The sequence below is a fragment of the Siniperca chuatsi genome, linkage group LG8 (genome assembly GCF_020085105.1).
Source record: "Siniperca chuatsi isolate FFG_IHB_CAS linkage group LG8, ASM2008510v1, whole genome shotgun sequence".
Taxonomy (NCBI): Eukaryota; Metazoa; Chordata; class Actinopteri; order Centrarchiformes; family Sinipercidae; genus Siniperca; species Siniperca chuatsi.
Window position 1 is genome coordinate 10,632,237 of NC_058049.1, and position 12,853 is coordinate 10,645,089.

The window sequence follows — 12,853 nt, forward strand, 5'->3', positions numbered from 1 at the left end:
CATAATCTATTGGAACTATTTTCATCTGGACACATAGTCCAGAGGTTTCAGTGACAGATATCTCAAAACTAAAACTATATTTAGGTAAGTGTGAAAATATGTTGTAATTTGGATGACCTGATCCTTTAAGTACTTTTCCCTAACCTCCATTCAAAGCTGTAAGTAAGTTTTCTATAGTTGAGTGAGGGACACATTTCCCCATCTTTCTCAGTAAATCATAGCTGATATGGAAACAGCGCAAGACCATTTCAAAATCCTGACTGATGACAACAAAATAGAAAAATAAAATGTAACAATGAAAAAGATACAGTCCATCTCTGCTGTGTTTACATGCTCTGTAATGTTTCTGAAACAGCAAGAGGGAAAGAGACGACTGCTTCTTGTAAACACTGGAATATCACTATTGCTTCAGTGTTCTCCCACTGGATGGCATGTACTCAGACAGAGAATGGACCGCATGCGTACATGTTTACCCACTGAGCATATACCACATATACAGATGACCTCTGACAGTATATAAATCTTTTGGTTCACATGGTCAGATGATGCAGTTCAGTCTGTTTTTAATGTGTTGAACTACTCAGTGTAGTTTGCCACAGACACACAACCTGGCTGACAGCTTATAAATTGGATTCAGGGGAGTGTTTTTTATTGTTTCCCACAGGGCCAGACTAGAATAACAATGGCATTTCAAAGTCAGTCTGTATGCAGTGGTGGAAATAAACAAACCCACAAATTCTGTTGGAGAAGCTGAGTTCATCAGAATGTCTCACATCTCTGACCATCCAAATAGGCCTATATGCTTGTAGTTCTGTGACTGTGCATGGTTTCCAAAATTATTTTTACGTTACAGAATATCAAGGAGATCATTTTCTTAAAATCACATTCTATTCAGTAACTGCTCCTAAAAATGTATATCAATTAAACAGACATTTACTGTAATGTGAGAATATCCTTATTCTCAGACAGCATATATACAGCAGAACTACATGTTAAGTATTTTTCTATTTAAAAAACAAACAATGTTTTTTCCAATTATTTTACTAAATATTGAAATATGAGATTTGCAATACTTATATTTGATTATTACTTATATATCTAGAAGTCAGGTGATTCCTGAAAGGTGTTCTGGAAGTAAGCGTTTTACAGTGGTCAAGTTTTACCAAGCTGTCAATTCTTCTTTGGGAAGTCAAAATACGGACAACCAATCGCAATTAGTTTGATTTGAAGTGTTTAAAAACAAAAAAAAATTATTACTGAAGTCAGCTCCATTCAATTTAATCATGACTTTTGCAGATAGACGCAGCTGAATCTGTATATAATCTGTAATCAATGCATTGATGTAATGAATGAGTAATTGAATGAGATCCATATGAATATCATCTATTACAATCACCATTCAGACGTAGACTTGCTGCTTGCATACAAACACACAACTATTTTTAAGCAGATACTGGGTGTATAGATGTATAGGTCTCTCTCTCTCTTTCTCTCTCTCTCTCTCTGCGCTTTCTCAGAGTATTCAAGAATAGGTTGAAGTAAACATGGAAATCTTTGCCATGATCATAGCCCTGCATTAAAATGTACGTATCCTGCAGAAATGACAGCCAAAGGAGCTGAGGCGTCACTTTCTTGCTCAGAAACTTCTCTGCCAACCAATGTTGTGACGTTTGTTCATGTTTAACACCCACTTCAGCTGACAGCATCAAAAGGGAACATGACAAGTTAAGCAGATCTATCTCGCCTGTTTTGAAGCGTCGTCTGAACTGGCTTTAAAGCTACTCAGTATGCAGCTCCCCATGCCTGTCTGTGACTTTGTAACCCCTATCACAGAGCATGGCCGTTCCATTTATCTCTGTGTCAGGCTTACTCCACACATACAGTCCCATTGGTCAGACACACAATCTCCTTTGCTCACAAGGCAACTGTGCTAGTATTTCGTCATCCTGAAAGTGTTATTTTTTTGGGTTGATATAAGGTAATAAAAACAGCAGCAGCAAGCCTATGTGGCATGTGTGAGTACACATGTTTGCACATGCATAAATTGTCTGATCCCTACAGCTGACATTTTAACATTTGGCCTAGTGTGACTGTTAATTTATTTCTTAACTTATTTATTGGAACAGCGAGGGGAAATTGTATATCAGGCTAAGAGCTCTTTTGTACCCATGGGAGTAAGGAGGTTGAGGACAGGGGAGTTAAGCTGTTCAGTTGATCAATTAATAAAGGCAAAATAGCAAATGTGGCCTTGCAGTGATAGAGAGATCGTACGCATATTATAAATCACTGTTTACGTAAGTGCTCAAAAGACATCAATTTACTTTTATTGCAGTGTATGTGTTTGTGTGTTCAGCACAGAATTTCTCATTCATTCACAATTTAAAGGCTGAAATTGTCCAATTCTCTATTTAGCTGAGCTGCCTTGAGCCCTTGCAAGTACTCTAATTTGCTTACCTTCTCAATAGGTGTGTTTGCACATTGGGCTGGTAGTCTCCGCAATAATTTGCACCCTTTCTCACCCAGCCAAATACACCCTACCACAATTGCTTTGACAACTGAACACATTTGCAGTAAAACCTTGCTTTTGCTAGCATCACCTTAGATACAAGCATGATGAATTCAAAATTGGATATTGCAGCAATAATAGACCAGATTGCATACAAATAGATGGAGAGCAGTAGCATTTGTCAGGGTGACCAACGACTGGCCGAGCAAATGTCCAGACCAACACACAAGGGAAGATAAGATACATGGTGTTTGAGCTGAAAATTGTGGGTAAATGTCCTGTCAGTGAGGTGATAAAAGTGTTTGTTGACTTTTGTGTTGTGCCTGCTCCCCGTTCTCTGTTTTCTTCCAGCCTGGATAAGATTCTAGCTGCCATGACAATTGCTGCAGAGAGGAACAATAAAGAGAGATTTGCTCCAATTGTGGAAGGACTGGAGAACCACGAAGCCCAGCAGCTCCAGGTTAGGAATCGCACCCCAAAAAGCAGTTAACTGTCACTATCTAATATTCATCATGCATTCATCATTGTCCTTTTATTAGACTATTTCTTTTGAAGGATAAAAGTGACAGTAACCACTTTCACTCTATAGCCCTGTTATGACTACTGTATTATTCTGTGGTACAGTATACATTTCAGGATGCCTGATTCATACTACCCAAACTTCAAAAGACGTATTAGCAAGCAACTTATTAACAAAAGCAGCAGTTTTGCCATGTATAGTGGACAGAAACCTGGCACAGTCCAGTATTATTCATACAAATTCTGTTTTGTTGTGAAGACTACATTTGATGCCAGGCAAGACTGAAATGGACAGTGGCCCATTGTGCCTCAGCTGTCTTCATACATGTATTTTTCTCTGCTTCTCTCCCTGTCCTTGGTTCACTTGTCAACCCCACTGCACCTCTTGCACATGATGGGATGTGATCGCTGGGCTATTGAAATGCAGCCAGAGCTCCTTCGCCACTGCTTTAATCAAAATACCTGCTTCATTGAGCACCTCTACTGAACTACCCCATTCTTTTTGCGATCACCAAAAAAATTGATAATATAAAAAGCAGAGATGTTGGAGTTCCTCTAAGCTTTTTGTCTTCCTTCTCTCTTTCTCACATTTTCTCCTCCTCTCACTACCTTGCTCATTTTTTCTCAGATGTTACAAATACTTCCCCGTGCTGCTGTCAAGTTGGGTCTCAGAGGACTCGTTGTGAAAGGGCAACTAAAGCACCATACCTCTCTTAATTTTCACTAGTATTCTTCAGCAGCAGGAAAAACTATATAACAGCAATAAAAACACAGCTTAAAACATGTTTTTGTGAAACCAAAAGCAGGGAATTACTTAAGGAATTACTTTTTTAACTGCAGGGATTGTGAAGTCATGAAGGAAAAGTCATGAAGGAAACTGATGAGGCGGATGGTGGAAGCGAAAGTAGATATTCTTTTATTAGGAGGCTGTTGTTTTTCCTTTAAATTTTGCCGTTAATGAAATGAAGCTCTGCTAATTGTGAAGTAAATTAAAATGCTTTGCTGATGCAGGGCATTCAAGGAAATTAATAGACTTTTTATCCAAAACTTCTGATGGGCTGTAGAACTAGACTTTGCTAATGTGATTAAAATGTGTTTTGCCGTAGTTCAGGCTATGCTTGTCTGCTGAGCATGAGAGAAACTCTGCATTTCAACTTTAAAACCGTCCCAGCAGTGCCATTTTTAATTATGATGTTTGGACACCCCCTACGGCACCACTGTAGCTCTCTAAACCCAGATAATGCCCCCACCCCCAAAACAACTGCTTTCCACTCCCCATTACTGAGGTATGTTTGAGGTGCTTAATGTAAGTATCAGTCTGTATGCAGGAGAAGCAGCACGTTCTCATTCCCAGGGCTTCATATAGCAGCTTCATATAGCAATATTTTGTCACACCCCTCAGCGTTGTATACATATGCACAAGGTACTCTTTAGCATTTGTATTGGACGCACAGGGCTGCCAGAAAGCCTTAAGGAAGTCAGGTGACGCAGTGTAATGAGCGACATAAAGAGCCTGTGGAGGTGGTGGGATGGGTGGATGGCTTGGCACAAACAAACACAGGACTTTCACCCAGGAGACCGGGGTCCCATGTGAAACCAAAAGTTAACATTGAGTTATTAACCAAGTAGTTTCTGAAGGCATCTTCTACAGAGACTAAAGGATAACATGTGCATCGCCGAGTGGCGTGACAAAACATCAGTACATGATGCCCTGGGAATGAGAATGGGTTGGGAGAAGAGGGATAATTTTTCATGAGCGCCATGGCTTTCTTCACTCACATAAATTTGGTGGAGTTTCATTTATGTATCTAGCCGCTGGTGGATACAGTAAAATGTCAGATTTCAATGCACAGATCTTGCTTAGGAGCCCTCAAGCTTTTCTGAGACATGGAGAAGTCTGCCATGTTTCTCGTGCCTGGCACTGGTGCCACATACCCAATGGCGGTGCATCCTTTACTGCAACAAGCTTGTGCTTACCCATGGAAATATACAGTATCATATAACTATATTGCATAACAACATGCATTTTTCCCCCATCACCTGGCTAGCAAACATGTTTGTTGTACTGCTGCTACAACTTTAAGGTAACAGAAAAACAAACCAATACTGTTTTTCAGATAGCTTTGGTTCTGCCTTTCATCAGACAAAAACTCAAAAATAAGATACATTTGACTGTAGCGCTAATTAAATATGACCTAAAATTTTGTTTATTGAGCAAAAGTGTGGAAAAAGATTTAGGGGGGGAAAGAAAGACAATTTGATGACATTACATGGAAGGATCTGCATTTGTAGATGTTAAGTGTTAGAATAAAAATTTTAATCCAGAAAAAAAATAAAACTGACCCAGGAAACCACACAGAATCAGCACTGTTGTGGCTCTTAGTAATAACACATACAAGCCAACAGTACAGGGTCAAGGTTTCAGAAGACAATGTTTCCCATTGTCCATGGGAATCCTTCAGTCTGCTATTGATTTTCTGTCCAAGGAAAACTGTCTTATCCATGGCTTGCTCCCCTAAACACCTTACTGCTCATTATAATTCATCACCGATATCCTCTTAACCCCCTCCTCTGTCCAACACACACACACACACACACACACACACTTTGAGGCTTTTTCGTTACCAATAAATCCATTAATAATGCACTTCTAGTCAATAGACACACCAGACCTACCATCTCTTTTCTGGTCTCTCTCTCTATACCTTTCTCCTGTCATTGTTGCAATCCATTTTCTATAGTTTTGGTTTTGGAAAAGGAACATTAAGAGCAAATAATCACTCCAAAACGCATATTTATATTACAGAGACCGAACCCAAAATTTACAATTAAATGACATAATCTTGTATTGATATGTTTTGCAAGAAATATCTCTTGTGTCTCATTTCTATTTTGTCTCTCTACTCCACAGGTTGCTTGCATGCAGCTGATCAATGCCCTGGTCACCTCCCCTGATGACTTGGACTTCCGGATACATCTGCGTAATGAGTTCTTAAGATGTGGCCTCAAGAAGATCCTACCTGTGAGTTATCAAACTATCAGACAGCACATGGTTAGATTATGCACATGAATGAAGTTGTGTTCCTGACTATTGACTGACTATTGTGGACCAAACTTATACTTTTTCCTGTCCTGTATTGCTTTGGTAATTCTGTTAGAACCATGTACCTTGTCTTATTTTTTACTAGTCGTAGTAGCTCGTTGAATACATTCTAACTCCACCTAGCAAATTGGTAGCCTTACAGCTTAACGCATTACAGCTTGAATGTATGCTGGTAAAGTTCAAAATAACAGGAAAAAATAATTGGAATATAGTTAACAAATGGCCAAACATCATTCAGTCATGCAACACCTTCAAAATGCAAGTGATATGAATGTTTTTTATGTAATTATGTTAAGATTAAACAATCCTGGTGTAAAATGAAATCCTCTTCACAAGATTTGAAAACTGAATGAGTTAGTTAGTGACGTCAAATCACAAAGGCTGGACTTGACACAAATTATATAAATAAGAATAGGTTGTGTTATTAATTTAATCAGTAGTAGTACTAGTAGTAGTAGTAGCTTGTGTCAAGTGTGATGCAGTGCTAGCACCTCACCACACACATCATCCTTGCATCAATATCAGCAAGCCTACACATCTGCACATGAGGCGAAGGAAAACGAGCTCCAACTCATCGCTCAAGCTCTCATTTGTAGCGAGCGGGGTAAACGTGTCACAGAGCCAGTTGTTAATAAGTCATCACAGCTGCTCCTGTTGATTATTACTGTCATTACTTTAATTATCTTCAGTTCTGCCCCGATATGAGAGTCTGAGTGTACAGTCATTTATGAATGCCACGTTCACAGCTTTTTAATGCCGACATTCAAACTGACACTCTTTCATCTAATTATGAGTTATGCTCAGGAGTCAGCGTAGCTGTTGGCAAAGAAACAGTAAACTCCACTGAAAAAGAAAGCACAATTTGTTTTGTTCTTATAGTCCTTGACACATGTATTTGGCTCTCCTCCTCTTCTCCTTCCCCTGCTTTTTTGTACACCTCCCTCCGAACCAGTGGTGCTTAAGACAGATGGTGCACCCAAAAAACAGTGCAGGCTGATTGATACCTGCAGAAATTGGGTTACATTTGGCCCTGTCTCCGTCTGTAAACTCCACTGCCGGTGATTCATAGAGAAGTGGTAAAGAGCACTGCCGTAGCCCCTCGTGGCTGGAACAGGTGTGCAGGAATAGGTACTGTCTGGAATACCTAGTGAGAGAGTTCAGGACGTCTCAGTTCCCAGTTCTATGTACAGATGGAACAGGAAAACTAATATTCTAGTATTACAGGTTTTTTTTTTTTTTTTACAATAGGCCTGATTAACAGTGACATATAAAAGTTTGACTAGATTCAACAATACAAATAGATATGTATGAAATACGTACAAACAGATTGTTGGTTTCGATGTTTTTATGGATTTTGTTGACAACAACAAGCTCTTAACTCCCTTACATCTCTTTTCTCATCTCAACTACTAATAATTTAAGTAATAAATTGTTATTGTTGCTAAATCTAAATTATTCCTTGCAGGTGTTACGACTGTATCATAATCTAGACTGCAAGATGACCTTATGTCTAACTCATTCTAGGAGCTAAAAGAGACAGAGGAGCTAGACATCCAGCTGAAGGTGTTCAATGAGAACAAGGAGGAGGACTCTATCGAACTCTCTCATCGCCTGGATGACATCAGAGCTGAGATGGAATATCCTTTTGTTCTCCCTCTGTGTGAATATACAGATGAATAGGCCTGCAGAACTATCAGCGAGAGATGAGTGTATATTGTAGGTTTGGTCAAGCTTTACACGCTAAAGCCCCTCATGGCTTGGTTCATTAGAGAAGGATTTGAGGAGCCTGAGCACAATATCCAGCTCCATCTCTGACCAGGTATACTAGGTAAATAACCCTGTCATCTTAACCTCCCACCTCTTCACTCTTCTTTTTATTTACTCTTCTCCTGCTCTCCTCTCCTCTCCTCTCCTCTTCACTTTTTGTCCTTTGTCAGTACTGGGTTAAGTATGTTGTACTTACTGTTGTAAGACTCAAGAGGGAGATAAGAGGAAGATATCAAACAGACATATGCCTTCCTGTTCTTACATTTACCATGCACGGTAGACAATTAAACATTTTTATGTGGAGGCATATTATATTATATGGTCACGGTTTCTTCTGTTCAAATATTATCACTCTTTGTCTTTCTGTTCCATTTTAGAAATGTGAATTTTCTCCTCCAGCTCTCTACCAATGTCCATTTAACTCCAAACATGCTGAGTAGAAGTTGATAAGGTGAGCAGTAATTTAGTCCAGAGTTGGAAACTTCTTCAAGCATCCCAGAGAAGAATGCTTTAATAATTCACAAATCTCCTCTAAGGCTATGTATGAATGGCTGACATTGTGAGCAGACAAGCCAGACGCTGACATTGTTATGCAGATGTTCATTCCCACAACCTTTTTCTTCCACCAAATCCCACAGTTCTTGTACTGGCACAAAGTGCTGCTGTGAGTGACAGTTTCTGTTGACACATGCAGGAGGAGGTTGTGTATGTGTTTGCACGGAGAGAGAAAAACGTGCACCTGGATTAATGATGTGCTTGAGCAGGTTCGCAAATGAAAAGGCCCAATGTTTGTTTCCAGGGACAATGTGGTATTGATCTGCGAGCTCTGAGCATGATTCGAATGCCTAGGCTACCCTTTGTCCCCTTGCCTGCGTAGACACCTACACACACACACACACACAAATATATCCATGATATCACACAGCTAGTACTTCTACTACCTGAGCATTGCATATGTGTCTTGTTTCTCCCAGCAGTTTCATGAATATTAACCTGGAGAGTCTCCTCTGTGTTCGGCCCAGGTCCAGGTGCCGAGGAGGTGACTCCAGGCCACTAATAAATATTAATGAGCTGTGGAATGGTGATTGATTGACCCCACCACTGACTGGCCTACGTCACACTTGACTGCCACTCATGTTTATTCATTATTTGGAGAGGGAGTGTAAAGACAGAGAGCGAGAAAGAGAGCGTAGAGGGGGGTGTCATCGAATGGATTGGCATTCTACATTAGGTTTATGTCTGCAGCTTAGTGATAGATGAAGCTAGTTGGATACTTTCCCAGTCTGAGCTCCTTCTCATGTCCTCTCAAATGCTGCTGTGGTGAGGCTATAATTGAATCTCACAGGATTGGTAATTCTCCCAGGCTTCATACTCAGCTAATACAAGGAAGGGAAATGATACTGTAGACGAGCCTGTATTCCCATCCCTCTCCCTCTCTCTCTCTCTCAAAAAAAATTGATATGGAAAAGTAGTTTAATTACAGACATTGTTGAAATTAATAGGAAAAGTGTCAAACAGTATTTAAAAGAATTGATCTTCTCCAATTGCAGCAGCTACAGATTGTTTTGTGTGGGTGATAGCTTGGGAAATGGAGAATGCAGTTAAGTGCTCTATTTTTTTATTGGGGAAATAAATTATCTGAATTATTGATACTTTCTTACAGAGTCATCCTTCATTAGCTGTTGATGAAACCTGACAAATAATATTGACAAAATATTCAGATTAACCTTTGAAAATGTGTGAGTTGGGCCCCTCTAATCTCTGGTGTTTTGGATCCATAACATTAGTATATCCATGAAATCAGCTAATCAACACATTAATAGTAGTAGTTGTAGAAATATTACTGTTGATCTGGTGCTGTTTAGTCTTAATTTGGCTTTAATTGTGTCTGAATCCTCAAGCTCAGTCACCTAAACATCATAAAAAAATCTGTTTTTGCATGTGCATTTAACTGATATTTTCTGTACCAAAAGCAGAAGGGAGGGAAATTACAACATATGCTGCCACAGTGTTGGAAAATGTCACTTCATTGCTTTGCAGTCAGTATGTTGCACTAAGTAAATATTTTAGCACACATGTCAAGATCTGCACTTCATGTTGTGATGGCAATCATGTTTTCATCTCCTTGAATTTAACAGGGCTCTGTCTCCCTAGTCTTCTTTTCTCTGCTTGTGCACATATCTGAGAGGCTTATTCCACTTTTTCAAACAAGATGACTCTCCATGGGGAAATCCTCCTTTCTCAAGCAAATAAATTAACTAGGCTCCAAATCATTCATTTTCCTAGGTTATTTACTTCTTAGAGCTACACTTTTAGGAAACTATTAGAAGTTTGAGAAACACAAATAAAATTATTTCTAAATTAACCTTTTACTACAAATCAACCATTAACATAGAAATTTAATTTTGTTTCAATGTACGTGCTTACCTTTACTGTATGTTATATAGTTCTTGCATTATTTTTGATTCAATAATTTCAATATAAATAAGAGGCATCACTAACAAATACTTACTCAGAAATAATCAATCAAGAAATATATGTAGTATATGATATTTGAACATGGAAGAATAAAAATAAAGACAGCTTGATTTAACATGTTTTAGATGTCAAAGCCATCACTACTTCCTCCTGGGGAAAGCTAACATAAGACACATAATCAATACCTTTTGCAAATTTAATAACATGAATTTTCGCTCCTGAGTATATGTCAGTTTCAATCTGAGAACTGAATCTCAGCCATATTTTTGCCCTGCGACTGATTGGCTCCCCAGCATTCTTGCCTTAAACATTTAAACCAGTGAGTTTTTCATGTAATTAATGTCCTCTATTATGAAAGGTTTGGAGTGATAGGTAAACCAGAGGGAACATTCTTTATTGCCAATCCCCCTCCTCAAGTTAGCTATTTCCACTGTTGTAGCTCCCCCCCCGAGAGAGAATGGATAAGAGGAATCACATCTCTGTTTGCTTTTGTACAGTGATGCCTGTCAGAAAACCTTGAGGTGAGGAACTGGAGAAAATAAATAAGTAGCAACAAAGAAAAGAACTAATAAAATTTTAAATGTTTACAAGGAGTTGAATGCACCTGAATAATGAACTGAAATTGGGTGTTTTCTCAAGAAGTTAACCTTAACTGTCAACTGAATTAACTTAACCTAAAAAGTAACACTGTCATATGGTTGTTTTCCTTAACCTTGCTCCTGTACTGATATGAATGAGGTGTACCATCTCCTGTCGAATATGGTGAAAGACACTGGCTCAGAGGCCTACTTCCTTTCAATCCTTCAGCACCTATTGCTCATCAGGAATGACTATTACATCAGGTAAGTTTTGTGTGATTTTTACCACTTATGACTGATGAACTTGTGATTCTCTACTGTATGTCAATGTGCTTGGATTGTCTTAGGTATGGGATTTGTTTTGTTTTTAACAGTAAATATGAAACCATCACCTCAAACATCACTCTGAACTTATTTGTTCATTACTTACAGGAAGTAGTCATTGTCTCTGTGGGTCTGTTAGCATATCATAACATATCTTGAAAAGTAAAAGCCATGTTGAAATTTGTTATGTACATTTATCCTCCCAAAGAGACCTATTGTTTTTGGAAAACACACTTGAACTACCTTTATATTTTTTATATATATTATATGTGTCATTTATCTAGAGCTCCATCTACTGTATTAGCTTGCCTCTGTTATTCATTAATTCTATGTCAACTTTATTTTCACTATTTTCTGAGTGGAGAAAAGCAGTCTTGCATTCAGGTGAAACATAGAACACCCACAAACTTAAAGATAAAACACATAGAACATAATAAAATATATAAAACATGGTATAAATATGCAAAAGGGAATGCTAAAACCCACCATGCAAGGCCATGTAAAACATTGTTGATCAGGTGGCAGCATAATATAAAACCTGGAGTACATCCATCCCAAAACAACATTGCCATCGTCCCCACCAATTTTATTCACTAAAACCATTAACTAATAATTAGGTTCATAGTCACCAGAATGCAGTTTGTTGAGATGACACACTGAACTACACTCTTATCTGCAGCTCTATTCAGGAGTTTCACGTGTAGCTTGGCGAGATTTGAAGATGAGTACAAAGTATTAAAGACTATCTCCGCACTGCATCTTGCGTGGAGGAATTGCTTCGTCAACCACTATGGTTTCTGTTGAACCTCTGGCCACACCCAACATTGCAGGTGGGGAGGTCAGGTGTTGTCTGTAATACTTGTGACCACACCCATGTTAGCAGTGCACAGTAGTGCAGTGTGAGGAAGGAGCATGTAGTCACCACTAGAAAGATTATTAGCCAGGGTGCCCTTACCCTTTTAATAACCTCTCTTTGTCTACGAACACTGGAAGTGACAACACACAAATGATTAGAATAGGGATAATAGTCTGTATTTTGGAATTACTAAATCATTTTAAACTGCCGGGTTAATGTTATACTTTGCCTTTGAAGATCAAATATGTCAGTCAGTGGGCAGGAAGGCCGCCACTCCTCTGAATGGAGTGACACTGATAAATTCACTGCTGTGTCAGAGCTTTTTGCTGAAATAAGACTTTAAAAAAAAGAAAGTTGGAAGATGAAGGGAGGATGAGAGGAGGAAGATGGATTTACCATAGACAAGTTGCTATTCCCTTGGAGTTATGAATAATGTATTCCTCATCTATTCGGAGGAAGTGAGAAATAGAATTCACATTAACCAGCTAGTACAGCCATGTCCACCTCATCTCCAGTGTCCATGTACCCCTCTGTAAGCCAGCAAAAAGAAGGGATCAGTACCGATGCTCATAAAGAAAAAAAACTGATGGTCTTTTTAAAGATATGTTTTAGAATTTTTTTTTTTTCCTTCAGCCTCCATCACAAAAGCAAGGACAAACCCACACATGTCCACTCACAAACATAAACACCAGACATTCTGACTGAAGCATTTTATTCCCCAT

The 12,853-nt window shown here is 38.8% G+C and overlaps 1 protein-coding gene across 1 annotated transcript in view; it reads left to right on the top strand.

Moving 5' to 3' along the window:
• diaph2 (diaphanous-related formin 2) overlaps positions 1-12,853 on the top strand; it is a 372,579-nt gene that overhangs the window by 113,219 nt on the left and 246,507 nt on the right. The window contains exons 10-13 of the mRNA XM_044206253.1: positions 2,858-2,966; positions 5,937-6,047; positions 7,653-7,765; positions 11,099-11,215. Of these exons, the coding sequence (XP_044062188.1) occupies positions 2,858-2,966; positions 5,937-6,047; positions 7,653-7,765; positions 11,099-11,215 (450 nt within the window). The remainder of the gene's footprint in view (positions 1-2,857; positions 2,967-5,936; positions 6,048-7,652; positions 7,766-11,098; positions 11,216-12,853) is intronic.